General features: G+C 40.2%; 1 protein-coding gene across 2 annotated transcripts; it reads left to right on the top strand.

Annotated features, from left to right (window-relative positions):
* Positions 1 to 2844: 2844 nt before the first annotated feature.
* On the top strand, positions 2845 to 11737 carry ltb4r (leukotriene B4 receptor). 2 transcript variants are annotated; one of them, XM_080485877.1, is made up of 5 exons: positions 2845 to 2897; positions 4303 to 4419; positions 7524 to 7984; positions 9007 to 9283; positions 9916 to 11737. In XM_080485877.1, the coding sequence occupies exons 3-5, from the start codon at positions 7545 to 7547 to the stop codon at positions 10297 to 10299; spliced, it is 1101 nt and encodes a 366-aa protein (XP_080342003.1). In that variant the 5' UTR covers positions 2845 to 2897; positions 4303 to 4419; positions 7524 to 7544; the 3' UTR covers positions 10300 to 11737. The 2 variants fall into 2 exon arrangements, with proteins under 2 accessions (XP_080342003.1, XP_080342004.1); XM_080485878.1 differs by lacking the exons at positions 2845 to 2897; positions 4303 to 4419 and having other exon boundaries at positions 7463 to 7984.
* The last annotated feature ends 94 nt before the right edge of the window (positions 11738 to 11831 follow it).

The following is an 11831-nucleotide window of genomic DNA, read 5'->3' on the forward strand; positions in this document are numbered from 1 at the left end:
TATAGTGGTTTATGTGCAGAAGTCTACTTCTAAATTTCTATGTGGTCTGTCTTCTTCTGCATTTTTGTTGTGTTTGGTGAGTCACAGTGCCCCTAAAGGCAATTGGGAATTAGGTTCTTCTGATTGGTTTTACTGAATACTGTTTATGTTGTAGTTTTTTTTTATAGTTTATATGTTAGTCAAACTGATTCACTGGGTTTCATTTTATAAAAAAAATTATTTGCCACAAAATCCAGGTGAAGTTGTTTAAGTTAACATAAATAAGAGATACAAGACTGTAGAGTGTAATTGGTTTTTTGTTGTTGTTATGACTGAATAAAGTTTAAATAAGTTCTTAAGTCATTCTGAGAAGAATTTTGATTCCATAAGTGAGTTTTACAATCATTTCGAGCTAAACAAAACTTCTGCCAATAGTGCTTTTAGCTTCAGACGTCTTAGTTGCTCCAAAAATAGACTATTGAGTATGTTGGGATTTATGGTTGGTTATTGGCATTAAATTACTGTAAGTAACAGATTACTGAAAGTAATAAATCACTGGAAGTAATTTATGAAAAAATTATATTATTAAGGGAAGTAAATGGTCATTTACTCATTAACAACTCCTAAAGTAATTGAGTAATTACTTAAAAATTAATAAATTATCAAAAATAATTTATTAATAAAAAAATTATAACTTTGCATACATTTCTTATTTATGTATTAATAATAAATCGGGGCACCACCAGATAAACTGGAAATAGCTAATACCAAAATATCAGTCTCGTTTGTAAAAAGTTTATTTAAGTTAGTTAATATTTCTGCGTAAAATATAACAATCTTAAGTAAAATGGCAGGTGTGAGATCCGAGCACAGACTGTTACAAACCAGTGAATTGTCAACAATAACTACACAATAATCACCAAGAAGCATTCAATTCAGCTAACAGGCGTTTATTAACAAAATGTACTAATTCATAAATAATTCAGAAATCATTCCATAAATCAACACATTCACGGAGATTTAATCTATTAAACAGCAAACACTATGTATAAAGTGTGTGTGTGTGTGTGTGTGTGTGTGTGTGTGTGTGTGTGTGTGTGTGTGTGATCTGGAGTGTAATGACCTCGAACGTCCACCAGGTGGAGGCAAACATTGGCAGGTCAGTGTGGTGACTGTGAGGACCACTAGGGGCGTGCAGCGGGGCGCAGAAGAAGAGCGCAATGACTTGATGTGTCCACCAGGTGGACGTCAAGAAGAATTGCGATGAACCACGCGACCACTAGAGGCGTTTGACTCGATCTTTCTGGGGACGCGGCGGTTGCTTAGCGGCCAGATAAACAAGACGTCATGACGTAACGAACTTTATTTGTTACTGTGATTACTCATCTTGTCTGGCCCCTTACCTTTCATCAGCTCCATGAACTGGCCCCGATTACAAATTAATTGAATAGCCCTGGTGTATATTATAAAAGGTTCCTGTATGATGTTATATATATAAGATGAAAATTTAAGTTTTCATTGTTGGCTTACTTGATCCTGTTATTGTGAAAGATGTTTTGGAAAAGGCACTTTTCATTGAATAACACATTATTTAATTGACAATAATGCCATATCTAAGGAAGAAATACAGATAGAGACATCACACTGGCACCAAAAGATGCACAATATACATATTTATATTCAACTTTCATTGACATTATTGGGCTAAATCCATTATTTTGTTGCTTGTTATTTTGTTATTTAAGTGAAACTGGTATTTTCAGCTAGGATTTATGGACGTCATCAATGGATTACAATAAAAGTTCTCATTGAAGTTTACTTTAGTAAGTGTAAAAAATTTATCCTAGGTGCAGATTGATTTTCAAATCATTTGAAAAAAGTAGGGCAAATGATGCACCCTACTGAGTATCCACCACCAGAGGCAGTAGTTGTTTCCCAACATGTATTCATGAGGGGGAAAATGGAGCAAACAAGTGAGGGGATGACAGACTTTCTTCTGGGGCCTCCAACACAAACTATGGAGACAAATATTACCGTTAGAAAACCATTATAAAGTGAATTTTGCATAATATGGGACCTTTCGTATGATTCAGAAAAACTCCAGAGAGCTGAGTTGTTTCTAATCTTTTTGGCGTATCGACAATGAAATGGATTCCTCCTCCTCTGCTCTTCTTTACGAAGAAGTGTTAGGTTCATGTTACACTGGGAGCACAGAGAGTACAGAAAAACACCAAATTAGGCAACGGTGTGACATATCTGACATATTTATGCAACTGGATTCATCCGGTCCCTGGTGTGTTAACAGATGGTTTATGCTGGAAGAATGTAGTGGGAAGAGATGTTGCAAGAGAGCAAGTGGGCTTTGATTCTAAGTAAATCTATCAGGCTCTGACAAGGTCCTGGCAGTTCACTGCAATAGTCAAACCCTTTCTGTTTCATCCTTTACAAGCATTGTGTTGTGCACTTCATTCCTCTTTTTAAGTCTTGCAGCATATTAGAGCTCTCCTTAAATTCTGTTTTGTGCCCTCTCACTTAATTCAAAATAAACAGATCCACAAGGGGCCCTGCTGCTCCTGCTGCAGGTTTGTGACTTTAATGTATGAGTTTTATTTGTTTCTGGGTGACTGCGGAGCAAACACAGGTCCAAAAGGGATAAGCATCAGCTTCCACAAACCTCGTGTTGCCTGCCAACATCAGCTGGTGTTTCATGCATCAGGCTGCAATATCAGAACGCGTTAGTGACTTCAGGAGGAACTGTTGCTTCTGAGCTTCCTGTGGTCAATTTGTTTCCTCTCATATGACTCTCATTCCTCCTTGCATATGTGTCGTTCTAGTTTTCAAAGCTGAACTCTCAGGCTGCCATGCAGACTATACATGGAGTGGATTTAATCTTCCAGCTTTAAGAAAGACATCAACAGGTCAGTCTTGTTTTAATGTTATTGAAATTGTTACAAAGGTCAAGAGTTCATATCATGTGTTTCATTGTGTGTCATAAACTGAAATTCTTGTTTATTCAGCAAGTTACACTACAATGAACTAGATGTTGTACTTCCAGCAGTGTAGTGAAAAATACATGTCTGAATTTAAAGAATTTAAAGAAGAGAAATGTGTGAAATCCAACAGTGGTTTTCCTGACTGACCTTTTACGGTATATTTGTGCTGTTAACTCTAATCAGCTTTAATAATAATAATGGCTTGGATTTATATCACACTTTTTTCACACTGACTCAAAGCCCATACAGAGACCGTTATTCATTCACACCAGTCCCACCAGTGGTGGTAAGCTACCTTGTAGCCACAGCTGCCCTGACATTTTGTTGCCAATGGCCCCTCTGACCACCACCATTCATGCACCATTCCTACGAGGGTATCCTATGTGGGTAAAGTACACCAAGGACACAACGACAATGACTTTTTGATAGAGTGGGATTCAAACCACCAACCCTCCAGTTATTGGACGACCGACTCTACCACTGAGCCACGATCGCCCGTTATTTTTGTAGTACTTTAAAAACAATATTTCGAAGTACTTTCATTGTAGGTGACTGTTGGGATCTCACAAGACCACAGAGAGTTGGTTCATTTCTACTGAAAAACCATCTTCATTTGTCCCTGAGCATCTCACCGCAGGGGGGTCCTGCAGACACTGCAGACCCATGCACATCCTCCACCTGCTCAGAGGAGCCTGACTTCCCCCATGCACTCAGCCAGCCAGCGATTGGGTGAAGCCCCAGGATTTGACACCTTAGAATCCCCCACACTTCACTAAAAAGCATTTGGAGAGATTCTCTAAAAAAAGCTTTGCCCCTGCTCTTCGACGGAGGAGGTGAGCCGCTCCCAGCAGCTCAGCTGTAGCCCAGTCTGCCAACAGCTAACAGCAGAGGCCTCGACTCCTCAACTCCTCCTCTGACCGACCACGAGGGTCAGAACTTCCCCGGATCCAGAGACCAGCACCCAGCGTCTGATCTCCCATCAACCATTGGAAAGCACCACAGACTCGAGTGACCAGATCCTCCGGTCTGGACCGGTCTGGCCTGGTCTGGACCAGGACGCTGCAAAGAAAGACTCTACTGAATCATGAACTTCGTCTTCTTCTGCTCCTGAATCATGAACTTTGTCTTCTTCTGCTCCTGAATCATGAACTTCGTCTTCTTCTGCTCCTGAATCATGAACTTTGTCTTCTTCTGCTCCTGAATCATGAACTTCGTCTTCTTCTGCTCCTGAATCATGAACTTTGTCTTCTTCTGCTCCTGAATCATGAACTTCGTCTTCTTCTGCTCCTGAATCATGAACTTTGTCATCTTCTCCTCCTGCTGAACACAGCCAACCACAGTTAGCAGGAGGTGCTAACTGCTACAGGAGCCAGCAGCTTCTCTCCAGCCTGGACAACAACCAAACTCCTTCTTCAAAGACATCAAGGAAGTGGTAACAACCAACTGGGTGAATACCTGAGATTAGTTAAACCTGGTGCTCTGCATAGAACTGTTTAACTTTGATGAAGATGTGCTGATTCTATTACAGTGATTGAGTTCTATTGATAATGATTTTAGGAGTAGTTTTCAACCTGTAAACCAACATTAACTCTGCCACACACACACACACACACACACACACACACACACACACACACACACACACACACACACACACACACACACACACACACACACACACACACACACACACACAAACACACACACGCACACACACACACACAGGGTCTACATGCTAATCTTTGCTTTACTAACTTGTTAACTCGAAATCCTACACAAATCACATCAAAGACAACATCACACAGTAACTGAACTCCGTCTGACGACTCCAGATGTTTTACAAGACAATTCGCATTCACATCAAGTCATTCTAGAAATGTTCCTTTAACAGAGACACACAGGAAGTAGACTCTAAAGACGAGCTTCCCTTTGTTCTCCAGCACCTGGTGGAGACTGAGGACAGCCTTCCTGCTCTCTGATATGCTCCATTCTGAATGTAGTTTCTTGTGATCCTCCATCTTGTTTTGTAGTTTCATCACACTTCGACACTCGACACACGCCCACACACACACACACACACACACACAGAGCTGTATATAGGTAGTTAGAATCTGTGTTTTATTTGTTTTCATTGTAAAGAAATATAATTTTTAGAATCATAATTGCTGTCTTATGAATGAGCACAAAGGTAAATGAAATGTCGACCTCTTCTGTGTCAAGAACTCCAAAATCCAACTTCAAAAGCTTTACTGTTAATTCTGGTAATTGTAATTAATTCAACTATTAATTCAAATTCCTAATGAACTGTTTAGTATATCTTATGGGACTGATCTAACTGAACTGGCTATCATTTCCTGTTACACAGGCTGAGCTCCCGAGGTATCTGATACAGATCACATTAAATTTTCAATAACATGATTGATAACAATCTTTGATAATTAATAATCATTATCAATAGCCAAACTACCAAAACGCAACATAAATGGTACCCCGTGGGAGGACTGCACTACATACATGGTACCTAGTGATTAATATGAGGTAAGAAATCCCTACAGTGACAAAATATTAAAAGCTAAAATACAGTACCATGGAAAAAGTATTTGTCCCCTTCTCAAATACTTATTTTTGGGAATATTTCCCCTACTTGAATGTTTAAGACGTATCTAAATATTAGATAAAGATAACCAATGTGAACACAAAATAAAGCTTTAAAATGATGATTTAACATTTTAAGGTTGAAAAAGTCCAAACCAACCTGGCCCTGGGTGAGAAAGTGATTGCCCCTCTTGTTAAATCATGAATTAGCTGTGACTCATCACGTTTTTTGAAAATAAGAGGTCAGAGGGGCAGAGGGGCAGTGATTGGGCCAGCTCAGTATCAATCCCAAGTAGTAAGCCAATTGAAACACTAGAAACATGATGAGTTGCTAAAGGAACCAACGTCAGAATCAAACCACTCAAGAAGAAAAAGCAAAGACCTGGCGGTCCACCAGCAGTCCTTCCTCCAACAACCTCAGTGAATGGATGAAAGAACCAATATGATGTTAAGACCTTGATGGTGATCAGTGAAAATAAATGTAAATACAGGTAACCCTTGTTAAGAAAGATATGATAAAAACGTATTCAAAGTAGAATTTCTGACAGTTTGGAGGTGGTGGAAACGGGGTTGCCAGGTATTCTTGTGGACTCGGGCTTCTTTTGAAGTGTTGCCAGAGGTTAGATGTTTAACTCCAAAGCTTGGACTTGGGCAGACCTACAGTGTGTGAATTACACAACTAATAAATGAAGCTATGACCATAAATTGCCTCCAGGTATGTAGGTGAGTGTGTGTGGTCGCTGTGTGTCCTGTGATGAACTGGAGACGTAATCCTGGTGTATCCTGCCTTCGCCCATAGCGAGCTGGGATTGGCTCCAGTTCCCTGCAACCCTGAACAGGATAAAGCGGTAGAGAAGATGGGTGGATCTATGTGGCTAAAGTTGTTCACTTCAGGTTTCATCTTTTTTAAATATGAGTGCCTGTCCAAAATTCTAATTCATGTCAAATCTGATTTTACCAACAAAACTGGGCTGTGGATACCCCCAGTAATCATCCATCCTTCTGTTTTTAAAAGCACTTTCTCCATGCAGTAAGGGGTCGCATGGCACTTGAACCGACCAATGAAGACACTCACAGTGACACTTAAAGGCAATTTATGGCTCACCATTCAAATTTAAAGGCATATTATGGACTGTGGGAGGAGGCCAAAGTACCTAGAGAAAAACCTCTCATGCCCAGGGAAACTGGAACTGAGGCGAGAGTGCTAACAACGACACCACTCACTGATCGTTTGGCCCAGCGGCCAAAACTGGCCCACCTCAAGGTCCAGCCCAGTCCTCCAGACCACTTTGTAAAGTGTAAAATGACAGAATCTGCTTATCTTCCTCATTTTTCCAATGAAAGTTTTTCATCACTTGAAACCCAGAACTGAACATTACTTGGCAGCAGGGCCCATTTTAATACATAAATATCTTGATTTCCAAGGAAACAGACACTTGTGGGTCCTTATAACGTATTTAAATGATACTCAAAATGTATTTTGGGAGTTTATTTGTATCTGTTGTTGCAAGGCAGTGACAACTAATAACAGACAAATACACTATGCAGTGCAGTGTATTGTATTGCATCACTGTGTTACTCATTCACACACAAGATTCATTTTGGTTTGACTTTTTCATCTGCAGATGTCATCATTTTTTGATGTAGCGATGCCCCTCGTGTCCTGATTGGAGGAGATGTGGGTACAATTACCCTGTGTTGTGGTTTTACCTGGGTCCGTTTGTTAAATGCAGCTTTTCCCTTTTCTTCAGATCTTTTGTTTGTGAGACTGTAACAGACTCAAGGTTGCGAAATGTTTTGCATCACCATGTGTCACAGTCACGTCTCACAAACCTTCATGCGACATATCCTGTTTCCTGGCGCTGTGTTCTCTTAGAGGTGTGTCAGTCAGACGTTGAGACTGAACTCAGGGCTCAGGTCTCTCTCCAAGCATTAACTCTTCCACCTCCTCTCCAGACACTGCACTCTGCCTCCGCCATGTCCCTCAACATCTCACTCCAGATCGGCATCGCCATCCTGACCCTGGCGTTCGTCCTGGGTTTTCCCGGGAACCTGTTTGTGGTTTGGTCAGTACTCTGCCGGGTGAAGAAGCGATCTGTGACATGTCTCCTGGTGCTGAATCTGGCTCTGGCAGACGCCTTTGTGCTGCTCAGCGCCCCGCTGTTCCTGCGTTACCTGGCCGGGGGCCGGGGGTGGGAGTTTGGCTCGGTGGCCTGCAAGCTGGTCCACTACCTGTCCAGTGTCAACATGTACGTGTCCATCTACCTCATCTGCCTGATGAGCATGGACCGCTGGCTGGCCGTCACCAGGCCTTTCCTGTCACAGAGGATGAGAACTAAGCGCTCTCTGCTGTTTCTCCTGCTGGGAGTCTGGATGCTGGCCTTCGTTCTCTCACTGCCCATGCCTTTTTACCGCAGGTGAGACACAAATGTTTTTATTTCAAAATGTGCAAAATGCAGTTTGTTAATGCTGTTGTTTGACGAGCTCCAACATATCATAGCAACATATCCAATGACAGGTGAAAAATGTCCTGAAGTAAAGTGATATGTTTGCTTTAGTGAGGAAGGTGTAGCTTCTCAGGTGCAATATGTGCTTTTGATTCACATCCAGGATTGTTTCGTCCAGTTTTACATCCGACAGAGTGCCAAAAAGAAAAAGAAAGAAGCTGTCTTTAATCCTACAGGAAATCTTGACTCACATTTGCACAGGACTCTTGCCTCACAGCGAGAACACTGCAGTTAGGAGAATGTTTTCTATGTCGTTTGGAACCAGTTTCTTCCTCCACCTTGAAGCAGTGCTGGGCAGTTCTCTTTTCCTGACAGGGCGACATGAAGACTGATGTGCAGCGCTGATATAGCAGTTCTGCTCAATGTGAATGTGTCTGTTGCTGAAAAGCCAAATGTTACACGGTTTTGATAAGCTATCATCGGTGATGCAGAAAGGTAATCCGTCTGCCCCACGGAACAAACACTGCCCTGAACATAAAACCACACACACCAGATTAGGTTGTTTGGTGACTCTGAATTGCCCGTCAGTGTGTCTCTGTTGGCTCAGTAATGGACAAGTGACTTGTCCAGAATGGCCTGGGCTTCTTCTGAACATGAATGATCAATAGCCTTCACTTATACATAGCACATATAGCACGTTTTCATGTGATCCATGTCATTTACACTTTCACACATATAAACCCACTTAATCATTCACCAGTGGCGACACTAGCAAAGGGCTTGCATGCCAAGTTTGGGTTCAGTGCCTTGACCAACGATACTTCAACACACATGGTCAAACCATCGTCCTTGGTATACCGAGATAACGTAGAGAAAACAGGTACAGAGATGGACACATGGATAGAATGATGATGAATATTGTAAACTAGTAAACAGTGTTAAAACTGAGTCAGTCTTTATTCATACTGCATTCCCTGTCTCCTCTCTGAAAGCATTGTGAAGCTCCCACTGCCCAACAACCGGACCCTGAGCCTCTGCAACCCGTACCACTGGGGTAGCGTGGGCCACAGGGCGTTCCAGTACCTCTTTGAGACCATCATGGGCTGCCTGGTGCCCTTCTCCCTCATCAACACCTGTTATAGCACCGTCATCTGCCGCCTGCAAACCGCCAAGTTCCAGCGCAGAGGGCAGGGCAGCCGCCTGATCCTCCTCATCATCTGCACCTTCGCAGTGTTCTGGCTTCCCTATCACATCGTCAACATCATCGAGGTGGTCCTCATTAAATATCATATCATATCAAGCCCTTTCATTTGAAACTCACATACAAACCAAAACATGCAAGGTTTCACACCTGTGTGGTGCATTTTCACTAGTATGGCATTGTTATTGATGTGATATGATATGACTGATCACAGTTTAGATACTTTTCTAATCCTTTTTTCCAATTTCTGAAGACATTTTTTATGTTTATTTCATTGACTTTATTTTTATTTTTTTTATTGGGGGTTTTTTAACTTAAAATTATTGAAGAATTACTTTCGAGCTGTTTTTCTTCCATTTTAAAAAATATTAAAAAATGTTCATATTTTTATCCTATTTAGATTATTCTTTGTTTCGTTCTACTTCTCATTAGCTACATTGCTAATGTTTTCAATTTGATATCATTTATTACTGCCATCCTAAAAACTATATACTTTCCTCACAAAGTTAAAAATGCAATGAACAACATTAAAAAGGCAACAAAACTGTTCTTCATTGGTTTTTAGCAGCATGAATTAAAAACACAGCTGAATGGATGAGCTTGACTCGTCGTCTGATTGAATCATTTTATTCCCTTCATGTTTGTACTTGTTGGCCATCTCGGTGCTGCTGCAGGAACTGACCTTGTGTCCCTCCTTCAGGTGGTCGGTGTGTTGCAGGACAGCCCGTCGGTGTTGAAAGCTGCTGGCGTGGCTCGTCCCAACGTCACGGCCTTCGCCTACTTCAGCAGCGCCGTCAACCCCATCCTCTACGTGTTCGCCGGCAGCTCGCACATCCGGCAGGCCGGCCTCAGCTTCATGGGCAAGCTCTTCGAGGCCACCAACTCCGAGAGTCGGAGCACGACGACCACACGCCAAGGCCGCAGTAGCTCCTCCCCGGACGAGAGCTCCATGCTGCACACGCTGTCCATCAAACTGGGGAAGCCATTCAAGGCCAAGAGCAAGGAGAGGACCTGCAGCGAGCCAGGAGGAGCAGCCAACGAGCCGGAACTCAGGACACTGGCCACCGTGGAGCAGCTGGAGTAGAACTCCTGATGGACAGCAGATGAAAATTTCTATGAAATATTTCTCTGTTACTTTGTTCAAGTTTTCTGACTGAAGTCAACAAGATGAAACTGTGAAGCGCAGTACTGTGGAGTGTACACAACGAAACTTTAATTTTATGAAGGAAAAACTAAGATTTAGAAGTAAATCACTAAATCCATCGATACTAATAGTTAGAAGTCAGTTTACATTTTGAAAGATTGAGTTAAATCATAATGGTTTGGTAGTACAAAGTTTCAAAAACCCACTGAAATTTAAGACTGGCTTCTAAGCAAATAGTTAATTACATTTTTTTTACACAACTGCATACATTTTTAAAGGACAATATTGCAAACGTAATAATAATAATAATAATAAAAAAAATCAATATTAAAAGCAAAGAGGATAGTTTAAAACTAGTCTAAAATATGACTCTTCACTGTTTACATACTTGACATTAGTTCAGATAATAGAAAAATATAGTCCTGCTATTTGTCCAAACTTTGGTCAGTTAATCCATAAATATAAGATGTGTTGCTCTGTCTGTAAATACAAAGGTGTTTTAGTGGATGGAGACTTATATGTTTGTTTATTAATGTAACCCTAGAATAACTTTGAATACACAATAGTGTAAATCGCCTCAAATGATTCAGAAAAATAAATCACATTTATGGGGAGGTAAAAATGAAACCATTAAACGTATTTCTTTGATTTATGAAGTTGCTGCTCCAATTTTGGGATATTGTGAAATTTTTGCCCGGAAATTCAGAAAAGTAAAAACAAAATTCTTGAAAATTTTATGATTTATTTATTTATTTTTTGCCATTTTTTTTGTAACCCTAAAATACAAGTGGTTTGACTCTGGGGAGCAGGTATTAGATTCATAGTATAGATTTGATTAAATAATTCAGAAAAAATTATATTTTCAAAAAACTAGTTAAGGTATTCATCCGGAAAAAAGATCTAAAAACTTTAAATTATATATCATGTAAATGTTTGTGCCTTTTATTAAAATATAAAAGGTTTGATTTGACGCTTCACTTTTTCATCCAGTCCATATTGACTGTCCATTATTCTGAAAATTTTCATTTTATATAGATTGGCTCATTTGATTTGGAAAAACTGCCCCTTTTTGTAAAAATGTAACATTTGATAAAAAAAAAAAGTCGACATTTATTTCATGGGAGGAAAAAAAAATTCTGAAAATAGTGTGTTAATGTATTTTTGGTTTTATCATTTTTATTATTTTTAGAATTTGTTAATCTGTTGATTAAAACTCCGAAAACAAACTAGAAACTAGAAAAATGTGCCTTTTTTTTTCTTCCTTTTTTTGCATATTTAATGTGTTCTATACAGTTTTATAGTACAGAACTTGATGGAGTGTTTACCTATATGTATAATGTGGCTAAAATATTATGTTAATTAAACAAAGCTTTATGTGCCACTGTGTTTGTGTAGTGTGGTGTTTGTGTACTGCATTGTTCTTTTCACATACAATTTGTAACACCGTTAATAATGCAATGTTCAGCAAGGGT

This window comes from Lipophrys pholis, assembly GCF_963383615.2.
Source record: "Lipophrys pholis genome assembly, chromosome: 18".
In the NCBI taxonomy this organism is placed as follows: Eukaryota; Metazoa; Chordata; class Actinopteri; order Blenniiformes; family Blenniidae; genus Lipophrys; species Lipophrys pholis.